The sequence below is a fragment of the Nanorana parkeri genome, unplaced genomic scaffold, assembly GCF_000935625.1.
Source record: "Nanorana parkeri isolate BGI_ZX_2015 unplaced genomic scaffold, ASM93562v1 scaffold966, whole genome shotgun sequence".
Taxonomy (NCBI): Eukaryota; Metazoa; Chordata; class Amphibia; order Anura; family Dicroglossidae; genus Nanorana; species Nanorana parkeri.
The window spans coordinates 370,898-383,828 of record NW_017307234.1 but is presented as its reverse complement, the minus strand read 5'-3'; the positions used below and the strand labels follow the sequence as shown (position 1 = coordinate 383,828).

At 39.5% G+C, this 12,931-nt stretch overlaps 1 protein-coding gene across 1 annotated transcript in view; it reads left to right on the top strand.

Annotated features, from left to right (window-relative positions):
- The window catches only part of FAM172A (family with sequence similarity 172 member A), a 401,693-nt gene that overhangs the window by 34,427 nt on the left and 354,335 nt on the right, over positions 1 to 12,931 (top strand). The window contains exon 5 of the mRNA XM_018566649.1: positions 10,498 to 10,563. Coding sequence (XP_018422151.1) covers positions 10,498 to 10,563 — 66 coding nt within the window. The remainder of the gene's footprint in view (positions 1 to 10,497; positions 10,564 to 12,931) is intronic.

Sequence of the window (12,931 nt, the reverse complement as noted above, 5' to 3'; positions counted from 1 at the left end):
TTCCTGTTTATTCACAATTGTAGTTATAGTAAACATACTATATTCTCAAGTTATCAATGAACAGGAACACTCATAGAGGATTCCTGTTCATTGATAACAGGGAATACAGAAAGAGAGATTGATGACTCTGTGTTCTCAATCTCTTTTTCTATTTTAAAAGGGAAATATCAGGGGTCTGTTTAGACCCCTAATATTTCCCCAAAGCCCCTAAAAGTAAAGTAAAAATTTAAAAAATTTAATAAAAAATTAATACATTTAAAATATTTTTTAATACATTTAAAATATATATATATATTTTAAAGTTTATAAAAATAAATAAATAAAAATTAAAATATTAAATAAATTAAAATAAAACATTTTCAGTATCGGTTTCGGCCTGACAATTATTTCGGTTTTGTTTCGGTTTTTAAATTTCTATTTCGGGCACCTCTAATATTTATGTGTCTTTCTGCCAGTTCCTGAAATGCATCCCCTTCATTCTTATCAAAAAAATGCCCTATTAATGTCCTCCTAATAAAGTAGATGCGCTCTCTAAAGTGGCTACAGATTTATGGAAACAGACTCTGAGCCCTTGTCTTATACCACCTGCATTGATGAGCTGCACCATCACAAATGTTAGATTCCTGATTTCTGTCATATGCAAAGGCCAACCCATATTAAGAGAAATACAGATACTGCTGTCAATGATCTCTTATAAATAAGGCTGCAACTAACTATTATTTTCATAATAGATTAGTTGGCCGATTTAAATCTTTTCAATTAATCAAATAAAAAAAATAAAATAATAATACCATCATGTATTTAAAATAAAATACACAAATGCAGCGTTGGTTACTTCAAAATAAAGTTTACTTCAAAATAAAAACTGTATGCACGGACACCTTTCACAGCATACAGTGGCTGGGAGCAATAGCTAGACTGCTATTGGATATTTAACATTGCAATAGCAGGCTGGCTATTGCACCCGACACTGCCTGCTGTCAAAACAGCAGAGGAGGGAATTGAAAGAGACAGTTCTTCTTCAGGTCCTCCTCTGCTGATTGACAGCAGGCAGTGGGAGGGTGCAATAGCCAGCCTGCTATTGGCTAGTGCAATTTAAAATATCCAATAGCAGGCTTGCTATTGTTTCCAGGAGCAAATCAGACGGGGTCAGAGACTGAGAAGGAAACTGGGCAGGCAGCGGAGGAACGGGGTGGGCAGAGGAGGTACGGGGGAACAGGAGAGGAACAGGGCGGGCAGAGGAGGAATGTGGCAGCAGCAGGGGTACTAGGGGGTACAGCGGGGGGATGCAGTCAATGCAGTCTCTCCTTCCCGCTGGTGCCGTCTCCAGTGGTCTGTGTCTCCGCTGCCTCTGCCGATACAGGCAGGGAGAGTTGAAAGGGACACAGACCTCTGCAGCCAGCACTAGCAGGTAAGAGAACGGAAGAGCAGAGTGGCATCGGGGAGGATTCAACTAATCGATAATGAGAGTGCCTAGTTTATTGCGGTGCTGAGTCCAATGGGTTATTGCATTGAAATATACACTCACTGGCAACTTTATTAGGTACACCTTGCTAGTACCGGGTTTCACCCCTTTTGCCTTCAGAACTGCCTTAATTCTTTATGGCATAGATTCAACAAGGTGTTGGAAACATTCTTTAGAGATTTTGGTCCATATCGACATGATAGCATCACGCAGTTGCTGCAGATTTGTCGGCTGCACATCGCTGATGTGCATCTCCTGTTCCACCACATCCCAAAGGTGCTCTATTGGATTGAGATCTGGTGACTGTAGAGGCTATTGAAGTACAGTGAACTCATTGTCATGTACAAGAAATCAGTTTGAGATGATGTGAGCTTTGAGACATGGTGCATTATCCTGCTGGAAGTATCCATCAGCAGATGGGTACACTGTAGTCATAAAGGGATGGGCATGGTCAGCAACAATACTCAGGTAGGCTGTGGCGCTTAAACATTGCTCAATGGGTACTAAGGGGCCCAAAGTGTGCCAAGAAAATATCCCCCGCACCATTACACCACCACCAGCCTGAACCGTTGATACAAGGCAGGGTTGATTCATGCTTTTCAGTTGTTTGCGCCAAATTCTGACGCTACCATCTGAATGACACAGCTGAACTCGTCAGACCAGGCAACGTTTTTCCAATCTTCTATTGTCCAATTTTTGTGAGCCTGTGAAAATTGTAGCTTCCGTTTCCTGTCCTTAGCTGACAGGAGTGGCACCCGGTGTGGTCTTCTGCTGCTGTAGCCCATCTGCTTCAAGGTTCAATGTGTTGTGCGTTCAGAGATGGTATTTTGCGTACCTTGGCTGTAACGAGTGGTTATTTGTGTTACTGTTGCCCTTCAATCATCTCAAACCAGTCTGCCCATTCTCCTCTGACATCAACAAGGCATTTTCATCCACACAACTGCCCCTCACTGGATATTTTCTCTTTTTCTGACATTCTCTGTAAACCCTAGAGATGGTTGTGCGTGAAGATCCCAGTAGGTCAACAGTTTTTAAAATACTCAGACCAGCCCATCTGGCACCAACAACCATGCCACGTTCAAAGTCACTTAAATGCCCTTTTCTTCCCCATTCTGATGCCCTGTTTGAACTTCAGCAAGTCATCTTCACCACGTCTAGATGACTAAATGCATTGAGTCAATGCCATGTGATTAGCTAATTAGCAATTTGTGTTACCAAGGCGGAGGGGTTTGGGGGGGCCATCAGCAGAATCTTGACCAGGGCCCAATTAATATATTAAATACAGCCCTGTGCAGTGCACAGCTATATAATAACACCAGTCAGGGTTGAGCAGTTGTATAGGTTTAATTGTTTCAGATATGTTTTTACAGTTACTACAATGAATCATTTTGTAAGAAAACTTTTATTATCTGAGTCTTATAACTCAAGCACATGTTCTCCAGCTATTACAACTGAAAGGAACAAAGACCTATTGCCCTGACTGTTTTCTGGAGGCTAGCTCTTCATGTACTTCTGTATGAGTGCACTGAAATATCACCAGTCGAATATGATTCATCTTTCTTTTTGAATTGTAAGACTTTAATACGTGCCCTATAGACAGTTATTCTTTTTATTATGTTTTGGTAAGGACATGAACAAAATCTTCTCCCACCAATCTTCTTCCCTTCTATTCCTTGGATTCTCTCTGCCCATATGCTTCAGAATTCAGAAACAATTAGAATTGTTGTCCATAAATATAATTTGAGTCTATATCCTTTAAGCATTACTGTTTATATAAACGATGCAAACATGATTGCAGCACTAAGGATGGTATAGGGCAGACAATTTAGAATAGTTTTTTTCATTTTTAGTAGGGATGCGCCGATACCACTTTTTTAAGACTACTTTTTTTCAAGTACTCACTGATACCAATTACCGATACCGATACTCCTGACTGGTGAGGAAGCCTGTCAATCATCCAATCGGCCAATCAGCGGGAGAAGAGGTCAGAATGGAGCAGATGACTGAGGACTTGGAGGAGGAGTTTGCGGCCATCTTGCTTCATTGAAGACGCGATGAAGATCCTGTGTGCGGCGGTTTCGGGTTCCTGAAGATGGCGGACGCGGCACAGGTACTCGTTTTATGTATCGGAGTATTTGCACGAGTACTCATGCAAATACTAGGTATCGCCGCCGATACCGATGGTTGTATCGGTATCTCCCTAATTTGTCGTTTTCTTTATGATTTTAGGTTCAAATAAATAATAATAAAAACAATTGCAAGTATTTAATTATTGTTTACAAGATGTTTTTTTTTAATGTAAGTTCTTTGTAGTGAAAATTAACATCATGGCTACACCTATGATACAAGCTTCCCTGAACACCACAGTGAGGAAGTTGGGAGAGGTGAATCACTGTTCTGACTTACTCATCTCTGTTTATAACTTTCAGTTTGAGTTTTTGAGCTCTGTAAACAAAGCAGGAAAGGGTGGGAAGGCTAATGTGTGAAAATAATGTAACAGCTTCTTTCTGATGAACACACACACACACACACACACACACACACACACACACACACACACACACACACTTTCATCCTCCTTAAAGGGAAATATGATTTGTACAATCCTGTACCATTATAACATGATAGATACAGGTCTACCTTTTGGCATTATCCTAGTGTCTGTCCTATTTATGTTATTGTTGGTGATTTTCTGTTTACCCAACTAATTGGTAGGTTAGTAAAAACAAAAATGTTTAAGCTTAAGGCCCAAAATGTTCACCTGAGTCTATGGTCCTGTAACACACTGGGTCCTGAGTCATCTTACCTGCAGAAAGGATGGTCCTTCTTCAGGCATCCATATCACTTCCTGGGTGGTGTGGATACTTCTTTTGACTGCCCAGTGGAGGGGTCCCCTAAGGCTGTACAGTTTGGTGACCTTGTGCATAGGCAACCTGTTGGTGTGGGCACAGACTGCATCACTAGATCCACTGGTCATCACTCCTGGAAGTTGCAGTGTTGAGGGACACAGATGGGGGACTTAGGCGTGTTAAAAAAAAAAAGAGCTTCACAAAGTATTTTATTTGAAAAAAAACAAACAAACCTGTTGATTGGGTGAGAGGGAGGCATGGAATGGGGGTTTAAGCTTTTTGTGACTATAGGTGTTAACCTTTCCCAGACTAGGACCCCAAAAGCAGCCAGCAACGTTTACAGGACTCCATTTAAGTTGTAATCACATAAGTAAAGGGGACATGGCTATTACTGCAGTATTTTGATTTTATTTTCAATAAAACAGCTATCATATTCAGAGGGTTTGCACCAATGGCAGACAACAGAGTTTTCTTTACTGAGGTTTCTGCTACAGAAGTGACAGCTAAGTAATATTATTAATGCATTAGTAGCATTGTCACTGTTGTAAATTTGAAAATTGCTTCTATGACATACATTGGGGGGAATTTATAAAAACTGGAGCAGACAGAATGTGGAGCAGTTGCCCATAGCAACCTATCAGCATCTCTCTTCAGTTTGCCCAGGTAAGATTTGAAAATGAGACTGAGAAGCTGATTGTTTGCCATGCAAATCTGCTCCAGATTTTGTCTGCTATAGTTTTGATAAATTCCCTCCCATTATGTTTGAATAACTTTGCCAGGCTTAGACACGCCACAGATTTCTGTTGTGCAGTAAACATGTTTTATTCTGCATTTATTAAAATGAATTACAGTTAAGTTGCATCCAGCATACAATGTTAGTATAAGTTTGTTGAAACCACATAGTAGAAAATGATATGCAAAAAAATAAATAGCAACTATACTGGTGGGATGAAGTTGTGTTAGGATTAAGATGAAATAATATAGCTTAAAAAGACTGAGATTTTTCTTTCACCGTTCTGAGCAGGCAGTGTATTTTTAAGCAAACAGTATTTTTATATGTAGCCAAAATGAATGGTTTAAATCTTAGTTCGTTTGCTTTTAAACCTGTAATTGGGTGGTGTTGAAGCACTAATCTCTTCTTTTGAAATGCTGATTATATTGCCAGAGTGTGGTTAAAAAAACTACTTATTTGCCTTTTGCAAATGTGCGTTCACCTCTAAAAAGAAATGGCCTTTGATATTACTGAATTTAAACCTGGATTTCAGATGGCTTTTTTTTAATTTTTTATAATGGTGCTATAAAACAGAATACACTTTCAGACACTTCATTTACCTCTTGTTGCTATGGGCTTGTCTTTAATTAGTCAAATGAGTGTGTGAGACACTATTTTCATTGCCAGAGTTTGTAAAAGGTTTATATACTTATAAAAGCTATAAGTGTTTTTCATGCTTCTTTCAATTTCTATAATGCATTTTTAGAAATTACATTTTCTCTTCCATTCAGTGAAGGACACAGCGAAGAGCCTTAGATCCTGACTATTTGGTTATAGTGGCAGAAGTAAGGTTCAAAACTAAAATGGCATACCCTAGTGGTATTCCCTGCTGATTGCCAAACCACCTATCTGCTAGAGGCAGCTCATTTTGTTTGCCTAATGCCATAGAGATAGGACTTAATTCTCTGCTGGGAGCTTTTAGTTTCCCTTTTTTTGCTGAGATTTTGCTTTCTTTTTAAGAATCCTCAGTTAAGTCACTAGCTGCGTGAAAAGCCAGATAATCTAGAGCCTGGTAGTCTCCCCTGTCCAGCCACTAAGCATGTGCAGTTCGGCTGTAATAGCCCTGTGTTCGCAGGGAAGCCTGTGAGTTAATCTCAAGGGGACATACAGTATATGACCAGTCAGACCTACAGCTGACTTGTCACAGTGTAACCTCAGGGTAATATTGCCCTTGCGCTGGCCAGAGGTGACCTGGGCACACTTCACTCACCTCCTGGAATGACCTGGGGTGGCATGACATCCATTTGGTAGGTATCGCATTCCTTCTGTTCTCTATCACTGATGCAAAACTGTCAGACTGCCCAGTGAGTATATTTATTGCTCTGTTACCCCTTTCTGGTTTACACCAAACTGACTGCATTGTGCTCACACTGTTGTCTTGTGGCCACAGTGCCTCCAGTGCCGCTATTTTGTTTATGGGTTCTATCTCTTTGCATGCACAACCACACGGGCCCGATGACTGTGGCCATGGCACCGTCTCCTAGGCCTTGTTGTCATTCCTGGTGCAGCTCATGGGGGATGCTGGGATTCGGGATGGGCCTCTTGTTCCTTGGACTGTATGGCAGGACACGGCTCTCTCACTCCTCGTAGGGTTCCCTTCTGTTGGCAGCAGTTCTTTGTATAACTCTTCTTGCCATTGTAGTACTGTTATGGCTAAGTCATTTAAAAGGGCTAAGCTCTCTGTTCTGTGTAGGAGTTGACCGTAGCGGATATACCCATTTGTGCCAGTTGTGCACATATATATCTATAGTACTAGTTCCCCTTATAAGAACCTAATGAGCCCTGGGGTTAACTGCCCACTTTGATGCCTGCTCAGTGGCTATAAAGGGCTTTGTATCCTGTATGGGGCAAGCTATGTCGCACAAGCCCCTCCGCAAACATCTACCTCCTTCTGTGTCTGTGGTCAAATGCGTGGGTAGAAAGTCAAGTGGTATCCCGCTTTCACCCAAAACTGGAGATGCTGAGTCGGTTCCATCTGGTAGTGAGGATGAGAGAACTGGTATCGGCTTTAATTAAATCTGTCAGGAAAACACTTAAATGTGAGCTGAGGGGAGGGCTTCTGATAATTGCAGTGCTGAGTGGGCACACCGGCCCGTGCGGCATTCGTCTTCCGACCACGCCACCAACCTGCCAAAAAGCGTACGATTTTCGGCACGTTTTCCAGCGTGCTTGGAAGACAAAAGTCGTACGACCTTACAGTAGAAGCGGTCGCACGCTGCCCATACACCTGACGATTATCGTACGACCGCGGGATCACCCCCGATTATCATACAATAATCAGCAGGTGTATGGACACCTTTTAGTGTATGTGTATATTAGGCTCCAATCACACCTACAGTATATTTCAGGTGTGATTTAGAGATCCTGCGTCAGGAACTTGCGTTTTCCTGCAGCAGGAATTCCTAATCTGCCGTTTACAAGCGGCAACTATCATAAGATAAGAATTATCATAAGATTATTTAAGAGGGTGTGTTTAGGGGTGGGGTTAAGGCCGGGGCAGGCTAAGGGTTAGGTGGGGCAACTGGTGGCCAGTGACTCTTAAGGCCTGGCTAGTAGCTCAGGACTTGAAATTTTGAGCCCTGGATTATATAGTGGAAATATAAATATATGAATTTCTACTTGACTGGCAATCCTGCAATGTTTCCGTCTGATTGCTGTGTTACAGTATATTGCGTAAGTCTGATATCTAGTTGGATTCAGTTAAACCGTTTACGTTCAGGGGTGTTCAGGTGTCCCTGTTGGTCTATCCTTTCATTAGATGCAGTTAAAATGTAGCTGCACGCGACTTGGCAGGCTGTTAGCTTTCTAATGTAGATAAACCGGTGCAAACTAATCAGATTTCAGAAAGCTACATTTTAGGGCTGCACAACTAATTGATTATAAGCGATAATGAGAATTGTTGGCAACGATACTTATCGATTAGTTGCTGCTGCTCTGCTCCGCTGTTCTCCCTGCTAGTGCTGGCTGCAGCAGTCTGTGTCCCTTTCAATCCACGCTGCTCTCCCCACCTGTATCGTCAGAGGCAGTGGGGACACGGGCATTGCAGCCGCCACCAGCGGGGAGGAGAGGCCGCTGCCCCTATCTTCGCCACTACTCCCCCCATAACTTTTGCTGCTGCCCCTGTTCCGCCTTTGCCCTGCCTTGTTCCGCCTCTGCCCCACTCCCAGTACCTCCGCTTCCTCCACGGCATCTAGAGGCAAGGAGCAAGGATATTTCACGGAACACCTGAATCTAATGATTTTGGTGGTGTCCCAATACATTTGGTAATATAGTGTATGTAATGTATGTATGTATGTATGTATGTATGTGTGTGTGTGTGTGTGTGTGTGTGTATACCGTTATATTCTGAAGTAAACTTTGTCTGTAACGCTGCATTTGTATAGTTTATTTTAAATAAATGACAGTATTATTATTTATTTATTTTTGATGAAGCAAAGTTAATAATTGGCTAACTAATCGATGAAAATAATCGTTAGCTGCAGCCCTACTACATTTGAGGATGATTTGTGCCACAGTATTAGCATCTATATACAGTAGGTCAGTTAGGGTTTATTGTAAATCTTTTACTGCATATGCTTTTATTCCCATAGTCTGGGTCCAGGTGCACATTAAGCCCATTAATGTGGATGATGTTTGAAGTCACTTTAGATTCCTCAAACTGGTGTCTCCTCTCTTCATATATTATGGAACAATAACTAACATTCACTTTCCGCAAATGTCAAGATTGTAGTTTTCCATCCTAGAGACCTGCTGTAGTCCATGCATTTATGGAGGCCTGACTAAATAACTGTCCACAAGCCAAAATTATTAACTGTGCAATTAACCTACATTAGGAATTCTTCATGGACACCTGCTACATTGCAAATACTAATATGCACAAAAAATAATTTATTAAAAAAAAATTGAATAGCTCTGCCATATGATGGTTCTAAGATTGTGTCACTTAATGGAACGATAATGATGCTTGCAAAAAATGTTGGTAGCCAAAATAGGTAAACATCCAGCAATTGTCTTCTATTCTGGATGCAAAACACATGAATGTAATTTCCTGATTAGACCATGTGGACACAGCCATCGTTGTCATTTGTCCTTCATGTAGAGCAAGAGAAAAGTGGAAGGATAACACATAGAACTACTTTTGTCATTGCAATAACATGATTTTTATGTGCATTGATGGTGTCCTAAAGAAAGATGGGGAGAAAAGCTGTATATGTCATGTGTGTTTCCATTTATGACACATTTCTTAAGAAACCAGGACAGACTTTTTAGGCACTCCAACGGCCATCAAATTATATATAATAAAATGTATTTATTAATTTCATATTAAAATATATAAAAGATTAATAAAATTTCTACCCATACCTATTGCACTGCCAATACATACAATGTTTACTTGTATTGAAAGCTGATCCAAGTTAATGAAGAAAAATGTATGGAGGGATATGAAAAGCTCAACGTGACCGTTTCTTCAGGAGCAGCAGGGCAAAGTCTGTTAATATACTGTAAATAATCATATAAATCAACAGACAGTAATATTACATAATATATTTCTTCAGAAACATTTTTTCTATCTATGACAGACTGGGTGTGTCAAATACGTTCATAGATCATAGAAGTGCCTTCGGGCATATGTCAACAGACTTTTGGCTTGTGTTCATGGTATCTGTTTGCTTCTGAGATAACTCGGAATTCATTGACAGGTGCATTTGACCTGCAGTTGACCGTCTGACCTGCTGTTGAGCGGAATTTGCATTCCCATAGACTTGTAATGGAGTTCAAAACCTGCTTGAAGCACATAAAAGCCCATTGACATGGTCCTTTATGCTGTCCTACTCTTCTTTGTATTTTATGACTGTCTACCATTGATGTAGTTTAAATTTATATAAATTTATATAAATGTATAATTCTATAAATCGATCATTTCTTTAATGTTCACCAGCAGCTGCATTCATTATAAGGAAACTAGTTGAAAGTAAAAAAAAAAAAAGCAAGCTACTCTTTCCTATCAACACAAGCCCTTAGAATTTTAATTCCAGCTCAAGTGACCCTTGAGGTTCCTTGTGAAGACTCATGTCAGTGCAATGTTTGGTAGCCTTTGCTGTAACACACTAATGCTAAAATGGGTCATAAGGTAAGGTTATGGACAGCTGTCAAAATTTAATTATGGTCTTTGTAGTCACACCTTGTGACCTTTGTACATAAAATAAGGAGAACATTTTTCCTTTGTGTTGCTTGCTATATACTGTTTTAGCCCATGCTTATAGATCACTGTTTTAAAATCAGTTTCCCGAAAGGCTGACTATGTTTTCAGGCAGAAGAATAGCATGCTGAACAGGGTTTGACAGCTATGTGATAACCAAATATGGAGCGAAACATTAAGCTTTGTTTAATCATACAGTTTTCCTTTACAGATTATAACAAAGCATGTTTACGAGTTATTGGAAAATGACTGTAATTTGCAAAAAGTATATTTACCGGTAAGTAATTCTTAAAATCCTTACCTTTTGAAAGTAAAAGTGTGTTTTAAATCACTATATAACATTGGTTTAGTAAGTGGTAAATTGTTGTTTCTATACTGTTTTCTGTAGCCTTTTTTTAATTTTTTTTTTAAATATATCTTTTTTTAAATCTTATAGGTTGACCATTGTTATTTTCCTTTTTGCAAGGGGAGAGTTTTTGTAGTTCTGACTTGGTGAATTAGGAAAACGTGCTCGCATCACAAATCTTTTTGAAATATCCTTTTTGGGGGGGGGGCTATTAATTTTTCATTCATTTTATGAACAGGCTTAATAATAATCTCTGAAACATAAGACAACAAGTTGATAGGGAAATACAAATTGGTTTATAAGTTTTGGGGGCCATTGGCTTATATTTTCCAGATGTACAGATCACTGAAACTAAATGCAGGACTTTGTAATGAGCTGCACACAGGCGCATAATGCAACTGATCCTATGTAAACCAAGAATACTTCTTAATACTTGCTCTGTGTTTTTGTAAAGCACTGTAAAGATTTCAGACAAATCTAAAATGCTATATAAATTTAAATTCTTCCTGTTTGAGGTTCTGAACATTTCAAACTGCCCTTTGTAACACTAAGCTTATCAAATAACCCTGTTGGACATCTCTCTAGCATTTTCTTTTTAGCTTCTTTTTATGTTTCCAGTATTCTCCAACCCTTAAGTTTTTTTTATTTTCTTTTTTCTTTTTTCTTCCCTTTCCTCCTTCCCCCACATCATTCAAAGATGGGTACTTGATTTATAACCCATAATACTCATAATAGGAGAAGATGAAAGCAAAGACAAATCTAATGCCTTTTCAACAGCCAAGTAATTATTGAATTGATTGGCTCAGATCTATGTACATTTTAATAATGTGATACATTGTATGTGGGACTGTTTTTCTTATTATTGTTTGATTGTGTATATGACATAAAGTCTGACTTAAGATCTTGTTGAGCATTTAAGGAACGAAAGTAATAAAATGCCTTGGGGCTGAATCTATAGTACCAAGGAAACATTATACGCCATCTTGAAAAACATTTAAAGATGACCTACACATGGTGCAAGTGTAAGAGCTATTATTATTTTTTAATATTCAAATTTTATTAAACAATTAAAGCAATACAACAAATCAAAGAAACAACAAGAACACTCTGTGGCATGAAATCCAGACATGTAATCCCAGACATAACTAGGATTATTGAAAAGAAAACACATCCTTAGCAACAACTCCATAAGCGAGTATGGTATTGAAGGTCAGACTAAAATAGCTAATTAACTCCCCCAATAGTGGTCCCAGCACTATCTCATAGCAGGGTCAGCTCCAGAGGACTAGCTATGACTAAGGCAGAAACGCGTCAGCGGTTGTGCTTTTTACAGTTGCATGTGGAATAAAGTTTCAATTTCTTTGGAAGATTATCGTCTGCTGGTTCCACAGTTTTTCAGCTCAAGAGGAGTCTTGGTGCACCACCGACTCCGTGCCACAACAACAAACCACCCTCCCGGAAACTGTAGTGATTTTAGTGTGCTTTTATCAATTTAAGGGTGTGTTTTTTCGGTTTAATATTGATTTGATAAACACTTGCAAAATTACCCTTGGACCTACAAAATAAGTAGCACTAGCTTTTTATTCTACCGGGCCTGTGCTTTCAGAAAATATATTGTTTTTTTTTGGGGGGGGGGATCTTTTGCAAACTCTAAGTGCTGCAGTTGGAAAAAAAAAAGTGAAAAATGGTGTGGCCCGCTAAGGTTAAAAGCGCTCCGCAGGGCTTTGCAGCAAAAGGGTTAAAGGTCCAGCATGCTTAACTAGTAATCTGATCTTACATTTAGGCTATGCTGCATCCCTGCTCTTCTATATATTCATAACAGATGGTTTTCCTTTTGAAACCGAACACCATCAAATTTTTTTTTTTGTTTTGTTCTTTATTGAGGGAAGCTTAGAACCCCTGTCAGGGTTAGATTTTCTGTGTGTCCCCAATGAGGAATGTTCTAATTTTTCCTGTATTGTCTTAAGGTGCCCATACACCTTACAATTATCTGCAGATTTTCTGTTTTTCAGTTAAGTGTAGATGGAGGAATCTGTTGCACCTTTTCCATCTGACCACAGAAAATCTGCAGATAATTGTAAGGTGTATGGCCAGATTTACACATCACCTGAACCGAAAGTTAGGGGAAATGTATCTCGTTTGCTGCAGGTCTTCACAGCAAAAGCGTACTAATAATGTTTGCCATGAAGGGGTTTAATCATTTTGAGACCGCAGAAGTCATTAAAAGTTGCATTTTCAGTTGAATTTGGGAAAACCTCTTGAAACATTCATTGTGTTGACCGATGTTAAGTTGTTTTTT